The sequence below is a fragment of the Terrapene carolina genome, unplaced genomic scaffold (assembly GCF_002925995.2).
Source record: "Terrapene carolina triunguis isolate 2854851 unplaced genomic scaffold, T_m_triunguis-2.0 Scaffold58, whole genome shotgun sequence".
In the NCBI taxonomy this organism is placed as follows: Eukaryota; Metazoa; Chordata; order Testudines; family Emydidae; genus Terrapene; species Terrapene triunguis.
The window spans coordinates 3,763,071-3,788,470 of record NW_020664409.1 but is presented as its reverse complement, the minus strand read 5'-3'; the positions used below and the strand labels follow the sequence as shown (position 1 = coordinate 3,788,470).

At 39.3% G+C, this 25,400-nt stretch overlaps 1 protein-coding gene across 4 annotated transcripts in view; it reads right to left on the bottom strand.

Moving 5' to 3' along the window:
- HIVEP1 (human immunodeficiency virus type I enhancer binding protein 1) overlaps nt 1-25,400 on the bottom strand; it is a 169,786-nt gene that overhangs the window by 53,724 nt on the left and 90,662 nt on the right. For all 4 annotated transcript variants that reach the window (XM_024199146.2, XM_026660175.1, XM_024199147.2 and 1 more), the window contains one exon: nt 20,410-20,463. In XM_024199146.2, the coding sequence (XP_024054914.2) occupies nt 20,410-20,463 (54 nt within the window). The remainder of the gene's footprint in view (nt 1-20,409; nt 20,464-25,400) is intronic.

Here is a 25,400-nt window from a genome sequence, read left to right as displayed (position 1 = left end):
TGGCTTTTTGGACTGTGTGGTGGGGCCAGCATTTGGGGCAGTTCACACCCTTGTTTCAGGCTTGATGTCTGCACAGAATGCTTTAGTTTACAGCCAGTTCACAGTTAGATTTTCTTTCAACCTTAAGGGCTAAAAACATTTTTCTATATAAACAAAAACATGGATTCTGCAGAAAAGGTTATTCTCTCCCATTTGCTAGAGGAAATTTAACCACAATGAGTAGGCAATGGATTTATCAAGTTCCACACTCTTGTAAGGGATGCACTGCCTCTGGGGGATGTCACTAGAACCTGCCTGCACTAAAATTTTAGCTGTGATTTTGTAACCTGAAAGAGGCTTGGGTCATGTTATCAGGGTGCAAGGAATACAGTTCCATTTATACACATACTGCAGCTTTTCTGCTATCACAACCATACCTCCACACCTATTGTACTGCTTGCATTTGTACAAGAAAATCTAGGGCAGTTCACCGGTAGCAGAAATGCTAGTGTGCCCATGGAACAAGAACATAGGCCTGGTCTGCACTAAAAAGTTAGGCTGGCCTAGCTATGTTGCTCAAGGGTGTGAAAAATCTACATCGCTGAGCAGTGTAATTAAGACACATTAACGTCAGGTGTAGACACTGCTAGGTTGACAGAAGAATTCTTCTGTCGACCTAGGTACATCCTCTTTGGGGAGATGGATTACCTACACCAGGGGTCGGCAACCTTTCAGAAGTGGTGAGCCGAATCTTTATTTATTCACTCTAATTTAAGGTTTCGCGTGCCAGTAATACATTTTAACGTTTTTAGAAGATCTCTTTCTATAAGTCTATAATATATAACTAAACTATTGTATGTAAAGTAAATAAGTTTTTTAAAATGTTTAATTTAATTTTAAATGAAGTTTCTTAAAGTGCAGAGCCCCCCAGACCAGTGGACAGGACATGGGCAGCGTGAGTGTCACTGAAAAATCAGCTTGCGTGCCGCCTTCGGCACGTGTGCCATAGGTTACCTATCCCTGACCTACACCTATGGGAGAACCCATTAACGTAGGTATTGTGTACACTTGAAACATTATAGCAGCACACCTGCAGCGTTTCAAGTGTAGGCAAGCCCAGAGTGGAAATAAGCAGCATGAAGAGGAATGTCCAAGTGGTCAAACATGTCGTAGCACAAGGGTAAGGTGTCCTGTCTAAACTGCTACAAACTGTGTACTAAATCAGGAAGACAACCATGTGCCACACTGGTGGGGAGAAATGGTGTTAAATGACTCTGGTTTGAACCATGTTGTGTGAGGACACACACAATATTTAGACCCAACCATGTTAGTAAACTAACAACAAACTTGGTTAAAAGTTATAGAGTGGACAGGGTCTTTTAAGACAAGTACAAATGCTTCAACATCTGACCTGTGCCTAGCTTCTATCAATTCAGTAACTAGGAATCTCAAATTCACTGTGAAAATAATCTCAAGAGTTTTGGAGGGTTACCTATCGCCATATTTTGTAATGACATACTAATATATGAGGACTGTATATTTCGGGGGGGAAATGAAGACTGTAAAAATGCTCTCACAAAAGGAAAACAACTTGTAGAAATGGTTTATAATTGGTTTCATTCTTCAGCAATCACTGAAAGTGGGATTTTCATACTGGAAGAACTTTGAATCAGCAGAAATTATGAGTCCGACTCCTTGTTTTTATTCTTGGCTCTGTCATTGACTCCCTCTGTGATCCTGACCAGGGAAGGTGTTAAAATGTACCTCAGATTACCTATCTATAAAATATTGTAAATAAGCCCTTGCTTAACAATGGTATTATGAACTTTAATTGTTTTCAAAAAGTTCTGCGATCCTCTGAAAATAGGCACTATAGAAAAGTGCAAAATATTCATCTTGTGCTTACTGTAGCTTTTGCAATTAGTATTTTTATTTTTAAAAAGGAACTGCTCCCTTACAGCCAATCTTCACCTATATTTTTACCCTCTTCTACCTTTTTGGGTAAATGTTCTTGAGGACATTTCTCTCACAGTTTCAGGGTATCTGCACATGTATTCTGCCTGTGGACCCTTGAAGACACCCACTTACTGGTTTCCAGCTCCCCGACATCTCTGGGAAGAGACCTGTGTCTCACTCCTTCCTGGCCAGGGTTTTTCCAGGCTGCACAGTTCCCTGACTAAACTGTGATATCCACAATAAGCCAGACTACCTAAACAGGCCAGGGTCTGTTCTTTGCTTTCTCTCCAAAGACTATGAACAGTGTAATTGCCAGCAGTTACAAATTCCCCCACAACACTTTCTGAGCACATTTATTCTAAAGGTAAAAGTATTACAGAAAAATCGTATTAAAAAAATTAAACAACATGCACACATGCTAAAACATATATCAGAAGACGCCCCCAACTCCATCCTCAGGCTCTGATAGGTATTAGTCCTTCAAACCCCACAACTGGATTTTCCCCATTTTTAAATTCAGAACCAGAACTCAGGCTGAGCAGTTCAGCTCATGCCTTTGATCTCCATGAACAGACAATCAACAGACAATGAACCACATCCAGGGCTTAACTTCAAAAGGCTGGGTTTTTGCATAAATGGAGGTGGGGAATATTTACATTAACCTCCCCCTAGATATACACACATATTGAACCAAAAGCCCACTTTTGTCCAGCACATTTTCAGTATAGCCCTTTGAACTCCTAGGCCTCACATTACATCTTCCCCCAGAAAGGTTACATATAATCCTGGCCCACAATAATACATAACTTATTGTATTAAGGTTTTTTTGGATATTGCATGAAATAGTCATATCTGTCACAACTTCATTATACGACTGTGTTAATTTACAAAAATCTTTATCAAAGTAATGCAATGTTTGAGATCTGATTTGCTTTTAAATAGTAATTACATTTGGGCAAGGCAGAAGCAATCAATCCCAGAATGATAAACTATCAGCTCCCTCATCAAATCACAAAAGCCTCATCCTTCCAAATCACTGTGCTTCTATGAATGCTAATACTTCCACTGGCCAGTCAAATGCTTCTTGGTCAAATTAGAATCAAATTTCTTAAAACTTTTTTTCATAATCTATCTTGCACTATGGCAGCCGTTGCCCACACGTATCTAGACAGTGGGTATACAGAAAGCAGTCCCAGGGTGCTGTACTGGCGCTCTTTGACTTGTGCTTCCATTCTTTCCCATCAGACCCCATACCAGCTTATCTCTAATGTTTTTCCACTATCATTTTTCCTTGGTTTTTGGTTTGCTTTGCTTTCTTTTCTGTCTGGGGATTGGTCCTGCTTTGAGCAAGGGGTTGGACTAGATCACCTCCTGAGGTCCCTTCCAACCCTGATAGTCTACGATTCTTTTCACTTCCCCTTCCTTCTTCCCTGCTCCCCGGTTACTCTCAGAGATGCTGGAACTAGGGATGCTGGGGGTGCGGCAGCATCCTCTGGCTTGAACCCTGGCTTGAAGTACAGGTCTGTCGCATCTTACGCGCATTTAACATGCGCAATTTCAACTTTATGCGGTCGGCAAAAAACAACACAACAGTTTTAGTACTATACCTGTAGTGCGGGCGATTTCGCCTGCCATTGAACTCAATGGGGTTTTGGCTATACGCGGTTTGCGCTTTACGCGCTCACCGCGGAACGGAACCCCCGCGTCAGATGAGACAGACCTGTAGTAATAACAACCAAATCTATGGTAAAAGCTTTCAGCACCTGTGGTTACTCTGCTTCATTCTGCAACCAAATGTGAGCAAGAGACTCTGCCAAGATTTCTACACATTACTTCAGAGACCAGCAATTTGTCAGTTACTCTTTGCTCCTTGCACATGAAGTAGAGAGGTAAAATACAAACAACCACCCAGTAATATAAGAAACGTGCCAAATAAAGGAAAAATATAAATTACTTGAATTTTTCTTCCTTTTTATTCACCCAGGAACCCGATACTGGCTTGAGCTCCACGGCTCTGTGGAAGTAATTCTTAGAGCTGCCTGTCTGAAAGCCTGCTCAAACCCACATGTTATTAAACATCCACTTTCTCTCTCTCGCTCAAAAAAAAAGCTGTGGACTTGAATAAAAAAAGAAAGAGCAACATAGAGCAGAAGCAAGGCATCTACTTCCGCTCCGATACTACTCTGGGAAAGTTTCCTTTTGGATTCACAGTTTTCTGGCTTACAGATGAATAGATAGTACATTATTCAGTTTCTAGTATTTTTAGTTTATTCTATAGAAGCATTTTAAAACACATTATAAATCCATATACTACGGCCAACATTTACTCTTAAAATGCATATTTTCTGAAAAAGAATGCAGTTAAAGATGTGCAAGCTTCTCAAAAAAAGAGGCAGACCGTTGCTAAGGGTATTCCGTAAACTAAAATTAGAAACCCTAGGGACCTGGTATTTTAAAATATTCAAAATATTTCTACGTTCCTATATGTGATGTCTATTTAATTACAGCAATGATTTCTCTGAGCCTATTGCAAAACAGTTATGAATTATCCCTGCGAGTATGTTTTCATGAATAAACAACAGAAAACTTGAGTGCTAGATACAGAAAGTAAGTCTAAATGGCGTAAGCCATAGGATCTTCATTTAAATTAACAGCAGACTGCTAAAAACTTTTGTTTCTGTAACTGACCAACTTTTTAAAACCTCATACAGCAGACTGGACATACAAATAATGATAGAAGTTTTTCAAATATTTTTTTCCTCCAAAGTTAAAAAAAAAAAAATTGTAAGTGTCAATACCTAAATATACATACATACTTACATGTATGAAAATAATTAATGCGGCCAAGATAATATTCTACCCAAATTTAGTCCCTGATTAAACAAAGCACTTAAGCACATGCTTAATTTTAAGCACAAATTGTTCCTGTACACTAAAGCCTATGCAGGGGAAAGGCTGGAGCAATACTGGGCCAGGAAAGCTCTGCCTCTCAGGCACTGCGGAACACGCTTCCAGGAAAAGGAGCGGTAGAAAGAGAGCTCCAGCAGCCTAGGCAGGAGGGAGGAGAGAAGCAATTTCCTAGAAGGGCACTGCTCTACTACAGTAGAAGAAGCTCTTTCCACCAAGGTCCAGCTGTGAGTCTCTCTCTTGTCCTTTTAGACATTGCCCAAGAGGTAGTGAGAACTGCGTGCAGGGGCATCAGAGGGTCGCCTGCATTAGCCCTGAGACTCTGGGGTTTGAAGCAAAGGACTACAAGTGAACAGCAGCCATGCCCCAAACAGCCATTTGGTGTGATAGGAAGGTGAGCAAGCAGTGGGCCAAACGTAAGCAATCCCACGCGATCACACTTTCAAGGGCCCTGGGCAGGCACTGGGTGGTCCCAGGTCCCCTTACATACCCCAGATTCTCCTATACCTAGTTCTGGGATGGCAGGACTAGGGGGTTACTGACAAGTAGGCTGATCCAGCTGAACCCCATTCAGAGGGTTCAGGACAAAAAGGGCTGGAGCAGCAAGCCTTGACCACTAGGCCTGTTGACTGAAAAGAGAACCCCGGTACAGTCCCCTTAAAGTCAACAGACAAAATTTTTAAATGCAACTAATGGTTTTGGGTGCCAAACTTGAAATACTTTAAAGGGGCCTGACTTTTTTCAGATGGCGGGTGCTCAGCACTTTCTGAAAATCAGGCTCCTTTTAAACATTTTAAGTTGGGTACCCAGCCAAAATCAGTCGTTCTTTTGAAAATCTTGGCCTATGGGCTTTAAAAAGCCAAGCCCGTGCTTAATTGCTTTGCTGAACAGGGTCTTAAGATTATTTTTTCTTCATTAGGTGAATGAAACCTTAAAAGCCACGTGATCTGCTTTTATATAAATCACAACTGGAAATAAGTCAATAAAACAAAAATCAGTTATTTCAACATTCAAAAGAATCAAATACACTGACTAGAAACCTGATCTAATGCCCACTAAAACTTATGAATTTTTCCATTTTTTCCAATTTTTCCTCAGTGACCATTGGATCAGCTCTCTAAGACTTGCTTCTTCTACACACAGTTTTTGTACTGGTATTACTTTTGGTTAGGGTGTAATTTTATTTTTTTTTAATCAAAATAGTTACGGAGCTACCACTTTTAGTGTGGGTACAACAGTACCATTCTGGAAGAGCTTATTCCTTTTCCGTTATGGGAATAAGCTGTACAGGTATAAGCAACTCCATAAGGTATAGGTGCATTCATGGTTGGTGTGTGTATTGTATTGCTAGAACTGGGCTGATGCAGTTAAAGCAGTCCACACATACACGTTGTACAAGCCTTTAGTCTTTGAACCTCAAAACACTTACGCATGTGCATAACTTCACTCATGTGAGTAGTTCCATTGACTTCAATGGGACTGCTCATTTATCTAAAGTTATGCACAATTTTAAGTATTTACAAGATCAGATTTACAAGAATCCAAGTATGGCTGTGAAGTTTACTGTATGTAAAACATACTAATGCAAACTGTACTAAAAAAAATCAACTCATTAACTGAGTGAGATTTAATGGCCAAAGATAGGATGTCAGACTAGATGATGTAATAATCCTTTCTGGCCTTAAACTCTATGAATCTATATATAGGGTCTCTAGAAATAAACCACAGCCATTCTATATTTTAAAGTTACTGCTGCCAAGTTGGAAAGCCCAATATGCCTGGACAATACATATAGAGTTGAAGAACTTCTAAATAGTTTAAAATGTTTTGGGGTACCTGGAGTATCCGAACAGAGGTCTCCATCTTGTTCAAAAATCTTGACCACAACATATGCCCATGAGATCCTCACTTAACTATGGAAGTGGCAACACAGAGGAAGACATTCCCTGTGAATTCTCCCTTTTCCTTTATTTTAAGCTGCCTCTTATTCCTTGTTCTTTTTCCCAACTCCCACCACCAATCAAATTACAATTGCATGCACTCTGCCCACCGCCTCTTAGCCATGACAACACAGAAACAAAAGTAAACAGTGGTCGAAAGTGATACTGACAATTTTCTCTCTGTTCTACAAGATATCTCAGAAGCAGCGCGATGTTGCTAGTATCATAATCTTATCTCCTTACAGCTAAGTCCAGTCTTTTGCAAAACGTACTTTTTGAATGAGTAAGGTCTTACACATTTCATCAAGAAATGACCATGCTTGTGGTTTTTTAGACTGATATATTTTTCACCTCAATAACCAGTAGTTAAGAAGACCGAAACATTGTTGGATTCTGTACTTAATATATATATTGTGACCTACAGCATTTTAAAGAACTTAATTCTAATAATTAATATTAGTGAATGATTGTTTTAAAATTAAATGAAAAATGGGAGTGAGGGGAAGGAAGAATAGTTATTTCTTATCTTTTAATGGTATTTTACTGATGGACAGAGTCTGACGAACAATTTTACCTCACATTTTAGCAGACACAAAAGGAAAATAATTTGAGGGACAGCAATATAGATGATCTGAAACCTCCTTGTCACAGCCCAGTCAAAATAGCTGTAGCACTTAAACATACACTAAAGCCAGAAGGAGAAGGTAATTTATTGGAAATAACAAAGCTAGACCAGAAAAAGTGCTCAATCAAGACAACTGGAAGTTCAAATGTTTCATCTAGGAATCAACAATTTGTACAACTTGGATGAACAATCAGGGAGAGTGAGATGTATGACAGCTTTAGAAATGTGCAGGCAAAGAGGAAGGTGTTCCACTTGGCTTCTCCTCCTCACAGTTTATATGAATTTGAGATCTTTCACCAGCAAGGGGAGATAGGATCAGCCTTAGCAATCCAGTAATATCACAGCATAAGGCAGGGAAGATCCCAAAGGCATAATGCCTGGACTCATCAGAAAGTTCCTCTGTGATACAATCTCTTCCCAGAAATAGGAGTCAGTTAAGACAAAGTGAATTTTGCCTTAAATCAGTGGTTCTCAACCAGGAGTATGCATACCCTTCAGGGTATGCAGAGGTCTTCCAGGGTTACATCAACTCATCTAGATAATTGCCTAGTTTTACAACAGGCTACATAAAAAGCACTAGTGAAGTCAGTACAAACTAAAATTTCATACAGACAATGACTTGTTTATACTGCTCTATATACTATATGCTGAAATGTAAGTACAATGTTTATATTTCAATTGATTTATTTTATAATTATATGGTAAAAAGGAGAAAGTAAGCAATTTTTCAGCAATAGTGTGCTGTGACCTATTGTATTTTTATATCTGATTTTGTAAGCATGTAGTCTTAAAGTGAGATGAAACTTGGGGGTACGCAAGACAAATCAAACTCCTGAAAGGAGTACCGTAGTCTGGAGAGGTTGAGAGCCACTGCCTTAAATGACTGGATATAGATGAGAAGAAGATGCTGTCCTAAGTTGATAAGTCTTTTAATGTCATGACTTATATCAGCTAGAGAACATTATCAGAAGGAGTTCAGGGTGAGAGTGGGGACATAATTAAATTAGTAGGCCCAAGAAAGGTCATCCTTGTAACAAGAGACTTCCATTTAGGGCATTTAGCTTCTTGGTTTGGCTTAAGGAAGTCATGTCCAGCAGAGCTCTAGCCACAAAAGAATGCCTTGCTTAACAAGGAGAGATTGAGACAGAAATGGCAGAGCCAGGGAAGCTCACACCCCAGAACTTTGCAGCAGCATTTCCTCATCCCTGGTACAAATACCCCAAATCCACAGAAACCTGCTGTTCAGTTGCTGAAACCATGGTTGCAGAGTGTGATTTTACTACTCAGAGACTACCACAGGTGACGCTTTGAAAACTTGACACAAAAAACAGAAACCCAACATGACCAGTTGGTGCTGCTTTGCCATGAAAGGAACACATTCTTCCTCTCCGTGTTATCTGATTTCTTATATATTTGCATATACCACCATGAAGAGAGGAAACAAAAACACACACAACTCCCCCACCCTCACCCCGAAAAAAACCCTACCTCCTACCTAAAGAGAAAACAACCTGGGGAATAGCCTGGGAGGCTGAGTGGGAGTTCAGAATTCCTGCCGCCCACAGTCTGAGACAGATCAGGACTGGGATGCTGAAAGGAGGCTTGAGCTTACCAAAACTACTGCCTCAAAATTCAGCACTCTCATGAGTTGACTGTGCCTATGAGTGTAATGTAAGCAAAAAGTCCATCAAGTTTAAGGACCAAAGATCAATAAATATTTGACCACCAATGTAATGCCAAAGCCTCAATGGAGCAATTCTAACATCCACTGTTAAACAGGCATGCTATAGTATATGCCAATTCAGTACATACCAATCAAAATAACCTCCAAAACAACATCTTGACACCAAAATCTTTAGTCAAATGAATTTTTTTTCCTACAGACTGTTTTTTTTTCTTTCCTTTCCAGTGTGCCAACTTTTGAATTGAAATCATGAAATGAGGCATTTTATGCTAAATGTGCCCACTTAGTATTGCATGCAGGAATAACATCTCATTGCCTGGGTCACTAGATTTAAAATGCCTTTTTGTAAGAGAAGGAGAAGTAGTGGCCAGTGTAAGGGTCGTTAGCAAACCATTGCCTGATTTCATGAAATCCTGCCTACAGACAATTCCCCAACCATGAGTATGGAGGGGAAAAATAGAAAATAAAAGGAAAAAGGAAAAATAATCTTAGGGTGACCAGATAGTAAGTGTGAAAAATCGGGATGGGGTGAGGAGTAACAGGAACTTATATAATAAAAAGCCCTGAATATCAGGCCGTCTGGTCACTCTATCTAGGCTTCCTCTGTACATAATGATGTTGAGCCAAAACAAGTTTCTGAGCAAATAGTCCCTGCTCCTCTCTCTTCAGTACTTTAATACATATTTCCATTTGAAAAGCTGGGCTCAATTAGATCCATATTGCCTGCAGCAATTAGAGAAAGATGAGCGCTCATATTTAATGGCAATAATGTTTAAAGATACATTAGACAGAAGATGGTGGGAACAATTTTAGCCCTCATAGATGGAACTGTAGAAGTTTAAACACTAACTCCTCCTTTTGGGCTTAACAGAAGCAGAAGAGGTTAATTCAGCTACACTCTAGCAGCCAATGATGCCTTAACCAGCCAGGAAGTTAAATATGGAAGGTTAGAAGGTGGGAAGGATGACATCCACCAGGGCATGTCGCATTTATGCATTACTGTAAAATTCCTGGCCCTGAGATCTTTGGGTTGCTGGAAGTGGCTCTTCACTAGCTGCAGATTGTTAATACTACCTCATACACACAACTTTTTACAAGTTTCTCATAACAAATCTTCAGCCAGGTCAGGTCACAATATCTTTCCACAAAAGGAGAATTACTTATATTTGTTGTATCAACCATTTTAAAACACCTTTTGGCCTTTGGTGGAGGACTAACTAAATGAGCAAAAACCTGATCTAGGGAAACCTCTAGAAAGACTCAGTAATCATGTCTGAGTCCACACAAGACTGAGGAAGCTAACATGAACCCAGAGTCCAAAATTCTGCAATGTCAGTGCTTGCTTACGCCAGTTCAAGTGTGATGCAACAGGCAACCCATCTGGTTAGATATATACCCATCTAAAAGGAATGAGTTTGTTCTGATCTCAGATACATGAGTGCCTCTCATGCAGTCTTTCTGTTCTCTCTAGATTCTTCTTAACTTCATTACCTTACCAGCTCACAAGGACTGAGTAAACAGGAACATTGGCAGGGCAGCACAAAGTACACAAGCATATCTGCAATCACAACAAACCAAATATCCTCACTCCAGTGTTGGTGGGGCACAAAACCCTGCTGCAGGTTTAACACTGCAGCATAGCCTTAGTTTTGGAGGATTCATTTCTTGTTTACTATCAGAAAGATTTTTTTTTTTTAATGTGGGGTCTGATTCAGGACATCTGGGGCATGCTAACCTGTACAGTGTCCCTTTGAAAAAAATGTGATAGATGCATTCTGGAATCTCTCTTTTGTTGAACTGTTACTCAAAAACTTGGCTGTACTCATCAAAAAGTCAAAATATTATTACTCTAACATCACATTAATATGACAAAGTTCTCATAACAGTTTCAGAGGATGACATTTTAATTTTAAAATTGTAAATCTGTTTATCTCCCTAACTGTCAAAACAATACCAGCTCTTGTTTCGTACAGCACCACTAAACAAAAAAAAAAAAAACAAACAAAAATAGGTTTCCCTCCAAAATAGAAACAGCAGGTACAGACATGACCTTGTGGTCCAAGCAGACTTGGGAGCCAGGAACGGCTGAGTTTCAATCCCAATATGGCAAACAAATTCACCAGCTGGTACACCATGTTGTGGCTAGGAGCAAAGTTGCATATTTTTTCCCCTGTAGTCCTGCTGACCAGGTCCACTTATTGTCCCCTGTTGTCTTGTGACTTGACCCTCCAGCAGGGTCACCTTTGGTCTCACCCCCTTTGAGATAAACCAGGGTTTTCACCCAAAAGTCCCAAGATCTCACACCAAATCAAGAGCCCTGGCCCAGTCCCAATAGTCATTCCGGTCCCAGTTTGGCTGTGGGGAAACCTAGTCCCTCCTTCTATCCCGGGTCCTAGCCCAAGGACCCTTGTAGTAACTACCAAAAGTGTGTATGGCCAGACCTCTTTCTTCTTCCCCAGGATCAAACCCCTAATCCCAGTTCTCAAAACAACAAAGAAAAGGAAACTAAATAGACATAAAGAACAGCACCAGCTTTTCTGTCCTACCAGGATCCTCCAGCCATCTATCCTACTGCTCTGCTCACAGGTAACCAAAAATTGCTTGGCTCTCTGCTCGATTCTTTTCTGGGAGCTGAGGATGAGAGGCCTATCTACTTCCCCAGGCTAGGGCCTTCTCAACTGAGCACCAACCTTTTTAAGGTTCCTGCTGCAACAGCGGCATGCCTCACAGGTGCCGCAGGGTGGCGGGAGGGGCTGCCTGAACCCAAAGATGCTATTTAACCCATTCTTGCCTGCCGTGGGGTTTGTATACCTGGTCACACCCAGCTCTAATACTGCTTCCTCCTGTGTCCTAGGGAAATTAACCACCTCCCTGTTTCTCAGCTTCCCCATCTGTAAAATGAGAATATTGAGACTTAATTAGCTACCCAACAGAGGAGGCAGGGAGTGAGGAGTAAGGCCTAATCCTACTCCCACTGAAGTCAATGGGAGTTTTTTACTTTATTTCAATGGGAGCAGGAATAAGTTTATAAAGAGCTTTGAAAATGAAAAGACCCCCCCTCCAATAAGTCACACTTCTTAGCAGCAGCAGCAGACAGATGTCTAACAAGTCTGCTCACCCAATTTTGAGTTACTCAGAATCATAGGCCTTGTCTACACTTGCGGCCGCATGTAGGGTATGTGTAGCTACATGCCACAGTGAAAGGCACGCCATGTCCACACGCAGCTGGGCAGGGAAGAGGCAGTGGGCAAAGGCTCCAGCAGTGGGACACTCCACTGCTAAAAACAACACTGTAGACATGGGAGGCATGGCTTGGGCATGCACAGAGTCGGATGGGGTATATACCCTAGGGTTCTAATGCCCTAATCGATGACGCACCGTCTACGCTGCTATTTATACCCATGCTAGGTGGGCATACAGCAGCGGGTAGAGTACAGACACTAAGTGTGGACCTACCCATAGATTTAACGCCAGAAGAGACTGTTATGATCATCTAGTCTGACAGCCTACATAACCAATGATAATTCCTGCGTCAAGCCCATAACTCCTATTTGTGCTACACCTTGTATCTTAGAAAAATATCCCATATAGATTTAAAATCTTGTAGTCTGATGTACCAAGAATCACTTAATAGGCACTTGTATATGTGGTAATTATGTACAGGAACAAAGACTTTATGAAACCAGACAAAGAAAACATGCATCAGAATTACACAAACGATTATTAGTTTGCACTTTAAAGGCATTTAGAAATTCAAAGTTAGGCAGCTCTGTTGCAAGCAAACAGAATAAATAGGTTAACTCAGGGCTTAAAAAAAAACCACTGCCAAATGAGAGCTTTTCATGGTGAATGTGGAATGGGAATTAAACCTTCAATTTGTGATGAATTTAAGAATTTAAGAATTTCATTTAAAATAAAATAAGTTCGCGTCTATTCTTTATGGTTGTGAAGCTAACCTACAAATACAAAATGAATGGATCACAGTGACTAGATCCTCTTCCAGAAGCAAGGGCAGTCTCCAGCAAGTATAAGATAAAAAGAAGGCACTTTTGGCTAATACTACTGAGCCTAGGCGTGCACAGCATATTTCATTAAGGGAACTTTATTTTATTTTATTTTTTTTAAAGGCAAACATTTATTGAATACTCAGTCATAAAGGACATTATTTTTATTCATCAAACAAACTACAGAAACTAAAACTTAACTAAACTTAATTTTTTTAAAATTAACAACTAAACTTTACTTAAAAAATACAAACTTAAAAAATGAGACACAAAATACCAAATTTTTGCTGTAGTGATAACAGGCGTATACAAAGATACAGTCAATTTTCATGATCTTTATCTTTAACCAGATAATGAGCTAACCCAAATTGACCAAAACAGATTAAGGTTTCTTCATCTTCCTGTCCTAGAGAATGAGACGTCGCTCACCAGGTGTTAAGGACTTAAATTCCTCAATCACTTCATTGTAATTAATGACGAAGCCAATTCTTATTCAATGTACAAAATCATGAGTGAGTCGAGGCGCTGTTGGGACATTGTACTTCTTAGTTTGTTTTTTACATGTGCTAGTTTAGAAAAGGCTCTTTCACATAAACAGCTTGTAACAGGTAAGACTGCAAAGCATTGAATAGATTTGTAAAAGGCCTGGAACATGGAAGACCAATCCGATTCCTTTAGCCAATCAAGCCACTCACTGGTGGTGTTCGTAGTGCTACCTTTAGGAACAGATCCGTCATAACCCCGAAGCAATCCGACTTCAGCTTCCAACTCATCCAAGGACACTTTAAATTTGTTGGCAATGATTCGCATATCGTCCCTGCCAATGTCTAAGCTCAGCAGTTTTCCCATTGCAGTCACAATTTTACAAGTCTTCTGTTCAAATCGCTGGTCAATGCCGGTAATCATTGAGTCTAGGAGTGGGTAAAATGAAGTTATTCTCTCCTGCTTCTCTTTTGTATCAAAGTGATGCTGGGACTCAAACACGTCATCAGTACGAGTGGACGTTTTTCTCTTCTTAACTGGAGGAATCGATATATCATTCTCTACACACATTTTCACACAGTCATTGAAAATAGATTGAAAATATTCTGGGCCACTTCTCATCGCAGCCAAACAGTTACACAAGCTTTTCACCCCTACCATTGCAGTAAGTAAGTTGAGATCTGGAGCTAGAAGAGCCTTACTCACTTTTACCACCATCTGGAGAATAGGATGCATCATATGAAGGGCAAAGATGAGCTTTTATTTTAGCGTCAGCAAGGTGAGTTGTTTCGATAATCTCTTGTAAAGTTGGAAAATGATGGAGTAGTTTTGTTTTACAGCAGCCACTGCTTCTGCTCTGCATGCCCATCTTGTGTTTGACAGTGACTTCAAAGTCTTCAACTGGGATCCTACTTCTTGTGAAATCTTCTCCATTACTGCATGTCGCACAGGATTCCCCTCTATGAAGGCATAAAGAGTCTGAATAACACCAAAAAAATCAAAAACAGTTCTGTTTTGTTTACTTGAAGTGCATGCATCTACTAGGACCAGGTTCAAACAATGAGCATAACAGTGTACATAGAGTATTTCACTGTTTCTTTCTTTATATTTCATTTGAACTCCCGCAGTACATCCAGACATAGTAAATGCACCATCAAAACAGACAGACATCACTGATGACCAGTCAATTTTAAGAATGCCAAGGACGTCATTTAACTGGTCAAAAATAGACTGAGCATCAACTGTTAATAGTCTCTGAACAGACACAAAATGTTCAACTGAACTATGTTTTTCATTGTCAAAATACCGCACCACAATGGACATCTGTTCATGGTGTCCACAGTTAGTAGTGTCATCGGCAATTATTGAGACCATTTTTCCATTCAGTGAAGACACAATCTTTTGTTGCACAACATTGTGCAAGGCCACAATTAAATCATTTTGGATGCGATTACTCAGATCGGTAGCTTTTTGAGGAGATTGTTGCACATGCTTTGCCATTACGGGGATCATATTTTTGGAGCATATTGACAGCTTTTTCATTGTGACCCCTGAATAGTCTCCCACCTTTCGTCAAATACAGAACAATGTCAATCAGTCGCTCCATTACACTTCAGTTATGGCACCGTTCTTCTTCTTGTTTAGACAGATAAGCCTGCTGCTTGCCCTCATTCAACAATACATCTATAGGTTTCCCTTCATTACAGCTCAACACATGAGATTTTGATAGTTGGTGGTTTTTAAAACATTCGTTAGCCCTATGCCAGTTTCTGAATCCCTTATCAATAAATGCTGGATCAGTGTGACCTTTGTTTGCTGCATCATTAGAGGAGAAGAAACGGCACTAAAAGCAAAATGCTGCATCCTTTGATGGGCTATATTCTAACCACCTATACTTTTAATACCAATCGGACTGAAAACTTGGTTTATTCCCTATTTTACTTCTAGTAAACATGCTCAATCTAGGCAGACAAGGACCTCTAGATAATCGAGACTGGCGTTCTAATCTATTTTTTGGAATATCACAGACCGGGTCATCAGATGGAATGTTTGATAGCTTTGAATAGGAACTACACTGACCTGAACTAAGAGACAAAGTCTGTTTCTGTTGGTCATTACTCAGTTTATTGAACGTGTTGGAACTGGTGGCGGCATTATCTTCACGCAAGTTCTTAACCGAGGAGTCAGAGGTATTTGAACTACTATCAGCACATTCATTATAATTCAATTTGTCTGCTCCTTTTCTTATCTTAACAACGAACCGATCCATATTTTAAAATTAAAAGGCGGTATCATACGATTGAATTAAAACATAAAGCCACTGGCTTGTTATGTTATTTCAGTAGAGTACACGTGAGAAAGATTACAAACACTGTAGACACTGCACTGGGCACGCCTAACGCGGCCGCTTATATAGGTCAAAGAATTTTCTAGAATAGTAGTCGGAGGGGGAGGGGAGGACCAATGGTAATGCGGTGCCGCAGTAGTGGGGACGCATGCTGTGAGCGAACGCAGGCTTTCCATACGTTTCTACAACATCTATATTAGAAATTGGGCGCTTATTGCATAATACAACAACCCATACTTTAAAACTAAAAGAGCGTATCATGCGATTAAATTAAAATGCAAAGCCACTTTTTTTTTTTTTGAGACATTAGGGTGTGCCTGGGCACACCCGGCACACCCTGTACGCACGCCTATGCTACTGAGTATCCAAAAATAGTGAGGAGTCCAAAAAGACTGTACTAAAACCTCAGGGCAAACAGCCTCTGTGGAGGGTGAGGTCATATATCATGGTAGATCATCAAATTGCTTTTATTTGCCTATCATCATCACTTCCATCTTTCCAGATTTTATCTTGAGCTCTCTCTCTGTCATCCTAGGTCCCTGTTTATCTCATGCACTGCAGTAGGCATATCGCATAGTCTATGAGTGATGAGGAGACATTGCTATTAATGGCACTCTGAGTATCTTTCCATGATTCCACGCTGTGACTTTATACATGAACTGAACAAGAGAGGTGACAAGACTGAGGATTGCAGGACATCACAGATTAAAGCCCTTATTGAACACCTTACTAGTTACTGAAATATGATCAGTTCTTCTCCCTACCTCCCCATTATGGTAGGATGTGTTTTCCTTTTTAAAATGTTTTATTTTGGGAAAGCAAAATCAAACCACACACATTTTACATGGTACGTTGCCAGAATGAGGCAGACTCTATAGTATGTTGGACATGAACTATTTGAGTTCAAGACAACTCATGTTAGACCTGATTTAACACTCTATTCCTAATATTCCTAATGCAGACATTTCTAATGCACCTTAATTCACACTTTTGCTGTTGGAGCCAATTCATACCTTAATGCACACAAGGGAAGTGAAAGAAGAATGGAACACTAAGAATTTTAGCCACTGACTTTTCAGGGCCTACTTTTCAATGTTCAAAATTCATTCACTACAGAGTTAGCTAAGCTTAGTATGTAAGGTTTGGAAATGCTGACAGTATCTGTATTCACTATGTGCTTCTTGCTAGTGATTAGCAACAATACTTTGTACTACTTTAGCTCTTTTAATCCAAGGATTTGAAAGCACTTACCAAACATTAATGAATTAAGGCTCACAGTATCCTATGAGGCAGATATTATTACTATTATTTCCATTTTACAGATGGAGACAGAGAAGTAAAGTGACTTGTCCCAGGAGACACAGTACGACTGTGATGAACCTGTATTATTAGAACCTGATAAAGTCCTATGCTTCAGTTACAACAGCAACCTTTCTTTCCCAAGTTACACTGGAGTTCAATATATTGCATAATTTTTTTTTTCCATTTGAATTAAGAATGGTCAAACTGTTTCTTCTCTCATGTATATGTAACGTAATCAGGTCCAAGGTATTTGTAAATTAAAAAGTCTTGGTTTTCCAGTTATACCTTTATTCTAAATATTATTAAAATTATCTTAATACCTAAGAGCCTCGGTTATGTACTAGGACCCCATTGTACTAGGCACTGTACAAACAGAACAGAAATATGGTCTCTGATCCCAAGAGCTTACAATCTAAGTGCAACACAAGAGACAACAGTTGGATACAGACAGACCCACGGCAGAATACAAGGAAACAATGAGACAATATTGGTCAGCTTGACAGGCAGTGTTCTCAGCACAACAGCAGCCTAACCGTTGTCATGGATTTTGTACAGCTCATGGCAAAGAAAGGTTTTAAGAAGTGATTTGAAGGAAGATGATGAGTTAGTTCTGCTGATGTTACGGGGAGCTCCTCCAAGTGAGAAAGGCCACATGGGAGGAAACATAAATGTTCTTGTTTGAAATTTAACAAGATGACAATAGGGTGCATTATGGGTCAACCAGAGACAGGGGCTGACCTTTCTATAATGAATAAGAGATGATAGGAAGAGTGGGGACATGCTGTGAACATGTAAGGGTCCATAGGTAGAGAAGTCTGTCTATAAATATTGCTATTCTGCTTCTTTATTTTTCTCCCTGGCTTTGATAAAAAAGATCTATTACAATTTTCTTCTTATTTCGACTACTTTACATAGTGAAAACAAGGTGTATTTAGCACAAACTCTTTTTATGGCTTTTTCCACACGCACACTTGTCATTTATAAATCTGATCATTGGCAAATTACCATCAGCTGAAAAAACAGTATGTATAACCACCTCATGAAAACATTTTCCTCTACAAGCAGGGTATGTAAATTACAATATTCCCAAACAGTAGTTGGCTTGTAAGTTTGTGGAATTTATTACCCTATTTATTTTAAATAGGAAAGATACTTATCTAAGGAATCTCTAAACTGAAAAGACCATTTGGTAATTTAGATACAAAAGAACTGAAAGAAGGAAAGAAACACATATACTTTAGGTGAATTTGTGTATATTTTACTTTGTTTCATCATCATTATATGAAAGCTGCCGTATTTTAAATTACTTTTTCAGTTTTATACAAATATTCCTTTCAATATTTCAATATCCTTAAGAATTTGATTGCTTCTTCAAATGATATCCATCAGAATCTAGCTCATACTAGCAACTGGTTCACCTAGGTACAATATACAAACAAAACATAAAATAAATAATAGTTTTTCTAAGAGGAAAAGTGAATTTCTACTCTGTAAAGAGACTTCGTTAAAAATGGTAGCAGATGGTTCTCCACTTGTCGTCTCAATTATTTCCATATCAAATTCTGTAACTGCCAGCCTCACAAACTTGGCCTAAAAGCTGAAAGTCAAGTGTTACCAATAGTAGATTCTGAAGGCTAAATGTTGTCATCACTTGGACCTCTGTAACCACATCTTCTTCAAATTCTACCCTCAGTTACACCTTGGCAACCCTATTGCCTTCAGTGGGGCTGCACAGGTGTAACCAGGCGCATAATTTCAGCTATGCTGGCTGCATGCATAGCCCGGAACATAGTTAACATTTTGGTTGATTATGCCTAGTTTACTCTCCCAAAGCTGTACTGATTTTAGACTGCAAGATTGACAATAAAAAAAAAAAATCTGTTTTTATTACTTAAATAAGCAGTTATAAACTGATCTGAAGATACACAGGGATCTAGGATCTACTATATAAGAATGTGCCAGAAGTGGTTAAAGTTTAGTATAAAGTCTGAATTGTGGAAATGGAAGAGTCTCTAAATTTGAAAAGGAAACTCAAATATAGCACTACAGCTTTAAGCCTGATGATTTTATAATTTAATCATTTATTTTTGTTTTCTTCACCCTTTACAAATATTTGGTGAAACGTCAAGGCCCTGATGCAGAACAACGAAAGCTTGCGTCCAACTTTTCCTAAAAAGACCCTCTGGTTGCTTCTCTTCATACTAAAAGTTTTCATTTCTTCCACTGATCGACCCTGTACTTTGAAAACATTAGTTAGGATACAACACCATCTCTATGATGTAGGCAAATGTAATCTCTATTTTGCAGATGGGCTATCAATAAAGTCTGAAACTATGATCTGTAAAAAATTATGAAACTCATATAAAAAAATAAGCAACTCAAAGATTCACCAAACTGTCCACCATCTGCAACAGGTCAGATAACACTTCGAACACACTATCAAGGAGGAGAAGAATGCCTTTAACATTTATGACACAAAGCACCAATCTCCTATGCCAGTGGTCTCCAAAGTGGGGTGTGCAAGAGGATCCTTGGGAGTGTGCGGCAGGAGGAGCTTTTGTTTTTTTTTTTTCCCTTCGTCTGAGCGGCTTTTTTTTTTTTTTTTTTGCTTCGGCAGTTCGGGCGGGAACCAAGCGGCGTATTTTTTGTGTGCGCTTCAGCAAAAATGGTAGAGCCGGCACGGCAGGAGGGTGCGTGCTCAAAATTTTTTTACTGATAGGGGTGCGTGATCAAAAAAGTTTGGAGACCACTGTCCTATGCTACTGCTGTCAGCCAACCTTATATGACCACTAGTCTCTGCCACACAGATTTCATCTGTCAGAGGTTATCTGTATTTTAAAATAACTGATAAGTGTCCTCTCATAATCCATATAAACCAATCACAGGTTGATCATCATGGACAGAAGATAGTTATTAATAATCAATTAAAAACCCCTAGTATGAGCTGAAATGTCAGTACAGACTTAACTTTATTCACCTCAGCAGTCAAAGTCATTGGGACAACTCAAGTGGTTAAATTTAAGCAAGTGTTTGTTAGCACGACTGGGTGTTAGCATAGCATTTGCTCTACAGTCATGCATTCTATTGGCTTATCCCTAAGCCCAGCTAAATCAAAGGGAGACTTTCCACAGACTTCAAAAGGCTTTGATCAGCTTTGCCATAAATGGTTTTTGCTTTTTTACCTTTCTGCTGGTCTTCTGTCTCATTAAGTTCTTTTTGTGCTTCTTCAATTTTGTCTGTTTAAGAAAAAAATACATCATATTAAAATATAAAATAAAGTTGTAAAAAAGTCATTTCTTGAAAATATCTGCCTGGTGTTAATATGCTAACTACCTTCTTGGATTATCTCATTGACATTTACAGGCAATATATCATTCACATGTAAATAAATATATCGTGTAAGTCATACAAGATATTAAGATTTTACTTGGCAGCATTAGTGTACTGTGTTGTACTAGCACCTACATTTGCTAAATTGCTACTGATATATTAACATACACAGAATAAGAACTAAAGGAATAAAAGCATTGCTTTGGGATATGCAGTTGATAAGTAAACCACAACATGTTCACATTATCTGCAGTAACTCATGTAGTCCAATGGACTACATAAAAAAATAGGTATTAATGTGAATTACTGACATATAAAACATTTTAACACATCTTAGAAAACATCAAGTGCTGTTAAAACGTTACAATGTTATTACAGCATTAAGGATTATGGTAATGTAAATCACAAACAAGATTTGTTTTTCCATAAATACTGATGTGGATAGAATCAAAAGGCCCAACTGCGCTTCCCCATGGTAAAGCCCAAGGACAAGGCAAAGGGATGGAAATTGTTCCATCAGCTGTGTGTGGTTTATCCAACTATGGAACTGTCCTACATAACCCATGGACCAGCAAGAGGGCCATCTGTGCAGAGAACCTATGCCTTCATGCTAGCTGTGCTCCCAGCAACCCACCCCTACCAAGGGATCCAACGGAGCCATAGTGGCAAGGCTGCTGCAGTGGGCATCGGTACCATGACACCTCATCATGTGTGCGCGCAAGCGGGGATGGGGAGTAGTGGGAAACTAATACAACCTTGAGATGTATTTCTTTTTGTACTGAACTCTGATGGATGTGCAGGTGGAGGAAGACACACATTTCCCTGCCCAGCCTCCCCACATGCAGATCTATGGTCCTGCAAACAGCCCTCCAGGTGCTCTGTGGGAAAAGAGGTGGTGGTAGGGAATGCTGCTCTAGAAGTAGCTGAGCCTGTACTCCACAAGGGAGCAGGGAATCTGCACACAGATCTCTTCCCAAGGAAGATCGCATGAACCCAATCAGGTTCAAAGACTTCCGCTCTAGGTATAACTATACCTCAGTCTCATCTTAAATAAGACAGACAGTAGATAATGTTTTCACCCCTCAGCTCACAGAGAGCCGTGGAAGTTAATTTCAGTTTTACTACATCTGTGATGTAGTATCTTTTATATGCATTCGACGTCAATCTTAAATATGCATATAACATCTTAGGGAGTGAGTTTGTTTTTTAAATTTAATATCCCCAAATATGAAACAACACACACACGGGTAAATTTGGACATTCCTATGCAAACACTTAAAAACAAAGTGACTGAAGATATGAACCAATTCAGGTTTTACTTATCTATCGAGACCTGAGTTCAGATTATAGCATTTAGATACAAGGTAAATTTTTCAAAAGCACCTAAGTGATTTAGAAGGCCAAGTCCCATTGGACAGCCCATAGTTGGTGGTGAGGCAGAACTGCACTGCTGCAGGGGAATCACTGAAGCTCTCTGGCTTTACTAGTGAAGTGCATTTAAAGGGTGTAGTACACTCAGATCTCTTGATTTTCACACTGGAGGGATGGAACCTTAGCTCTGGATACTCCCCACCCTCTTTCAGGTAAGTTGTTCCTGGTGGGGAGCATCTTGGTAGTAGCTAATGTACTCTCAGGAGAACAGGAGCTGCAGTTCTGGCTGGCCTTACCTCCTCCCACTACCCAGTGTGAGGCCATGTAAGCATCCACCATAATCTATCCCCTAGTGAACTTTTCCATGATAGACTCTGCCTTCTTACTGTCTTTCCTAATATCTGAGAGACAAAACAATAACACACCATAAAGATTTGTTAGGGTTTGGCTCACTGGCACTATTTGTAAATAACTGATGTAACAGCCTGCAGTTATTTTTCAATATTTTTTTTTTAATTTTTAAAAAAAATTAAAGGAAGAGAACTATAATACAAATACTCTTTTATGGGTTCGGAGAGAAAGTGCTGTACGAGTTATTCCATCTTGTACTTTTAACTCTCAAAACTAACAAGATACAGGATTCGTATTCACTATGCACACAGAGGCCCGATCCTTCAAACATTTACATTTGCAAGTATCATCACTTCTGTAAACAGTCCCAGACAATACAATGGGATAGCTTGTGCACATTTAAAGGACTGTCCCCCAAATTTATATCGAATTAAACAGCCAAAAAAGTCTACAACTGTAGTCCTGCGGGCGAACTCCTGCCCCCATTTAGGTCAATAGGTTTTTGTCATTGACTTCAGTGGGAGCCGGATGTGACCCACAGCCTGCAGCAGAAAGTTTTATTTAAAATTTGTTAGTCGTTTAGTTGTGATTAGTTGCTTACCATAAACATGAGGAAACCAGAAAACAGCACTTTGGAAGCATATACCATACATATTAGATGCTTGTAGATACGCAAAAATTAAGTACATTACATATAAAAGATTGTCTCAAAACCAAATCAACATGAAGTAATTTGTATAGCGGGCCTGATCCTGTGAGGTGCGGAGTTGAGGGTTGTCAGCAGCTTGCAGCATCAGGCCCCCAATGATGAATCTATTGCAAGAGGCAGCATTAAGGAGTTGTTCACATATCTAGTCATGCTGACTGACTTTATACAATACAGACTTTATATATTTATATCTTCTCAGAGCTGGACATAACTGAAATGTACCCTGTTTTTATTTTAATGTTTTCCCCTGGGAAAAGACCCGTCGAAGACAATTACTAAAAAAATGTAAAATATGAAGCATCAAAGGTGCAGTTTTTATACACCCCTTTCGCGATTGCTTTCATGGGAGAGAGAAATACAACCTCTTTGACAATTTTATTTTACTGTTTTTCTAAAGATTATTTCTTTAATTACTTAAAAACTACTCAAGATAGTTAAGTCCCAGGCAGACTGTGAAGAGCTACAAAAGGATCTCTCAAAACTGGGTGACTGGGCAATAAAATGGCAGATGAAATTCAATGCTGATAAATGCAAAGTAATGCACATTGGAAAACATAATCCCAACAATACTTATAAAATGATGGGGTCTAAATTAGCTGTTACTAAGAAAGAGATCTTGGAGTCATTGTCGATAGTTCTCCGAAAACATCCACTCAATGTGCAGCAGCAGTCAAAAATGCAAACAGAACATTGGGAATCATTAAGACAGGGATAGATAAGAAGATAGAAAATACCATATTACCTCTATATAAATCCATGGTACACCCACATATTGAAAACTGCATACAGATGTGATCGCCCCATCTCAAAAAAGATATATTGGAATTGGAAAAGGTTCAGAAAAGGGCAACAAAAACTATTAGGGGAATGGAACGGCTCCGTATGAGGAGAGATTAATAAGACTGGGACTTTTCAGCTTGGAAAAGACGACGACTAAGTGGGGATATGATAAAGGTCTATAAAATCATGACTGGTGTGGAGAAAGTAAATAAGGAAGTGTTATTTATTCCTCATAACACAAGAACTAGACGTCACCAAATGAAATTAATAGGCAGCATGTTTAAAGCAAACAAAAGGAAGTATTTTTTCACACAATGCACAGTGAACCTGTGGAACTCCTTGCCAGAGGATGTTGTGAAGGCCAAGACTAACAAAAGTTCAAAAAAGAACTAGGTAAGTTCATGGAGGATCGGTCCATCAATGGCTACTAGACAGAATGGGCAGGGATGGTGTCCCTAGCCTCTGTTTGCCAGAAGCGAGGAATAGGCAACAGGGAATGGATCACTTGATGATTACCTGTTCTGTTCATTCCCTCTGGGGCACCTGGCATTGGCCACTGTCAGAAGACAGGATACTGGGCTAGATGGACCTTCAATCTGACCCAGAATGGCTACTCTTATGTTCTTATGTACTTAACAGTTGAAGCACTAAGATATTTTATTAATATCTATATGACACATTTTAAAGTATATTACATCACTGGGATTCACAGGCAATCTGGAAATGAACACTGTCTACATTCTTCCAGCCCTGACTGGTATTTAGGAATCTTAAAGATTATCTGGTTCACAAGATGCTACTTAGCAATCCAAAACTGTAAGTGGGATATCCACCTCATTTCCCCATATGTTTTGGCATATACACAGCACATAAGACATAATGTTTGCCTTTCTTCAGATAATTTAGCAGGTTTTCCATCTAAATGTATATTTGAATATACTAAGAGCTACAAAATTGCATTCTACTTAGATCTTCAGGAGGACTATTAAGAAGTATTTTGAGCTCCTTAAGTGCATTCTGTTTTCCTTATTTCAAATAAACTATAACAAGTGCCCATCAGAAATTCCTAACCACTTGTAGCATAGTCTGTTACCCTAAGCAATGAGAAGCTGATAATGGAAATAATAACTAGGTAACTACACATTTTGTATGCAGCCAAGACATTTTTTTCACTTCCTGCAAGTCCTGCTATGTCCTTCAATAAATTACTATAACTACTGCATACAAGTGTTTCTTTGCAACATATGCATCAATACAGATGAATTTCAAGCATTCTGAACTTAGAAAAACTTCAATATTGTACTGACAGAGAGCCATTCTGAAATACTACGAGGAGTCCGGTGGCACCTTAAAAACTAATCTGTTAGTCTTTAAGGTGCCACTGGACTCCTCGTTGTTTTTGTGGATACAGAGTAACATGGCTACCCCTCTGATTCTGAAATACTGAACAGAGTGGCCTAACAAGCAAGAATAATGCAACACAAAATTTACTTCCATCACATATTTGACAAGTTCTGTTTAATTTTTAATTATAATTTTAATTATTTTTAAGATTTAATTTTAATACTTCATAACACTTTACTACCACCCCCCCCCTCAAGACCGGCTCCCGTGTACCGGGGCCAGGTCCTT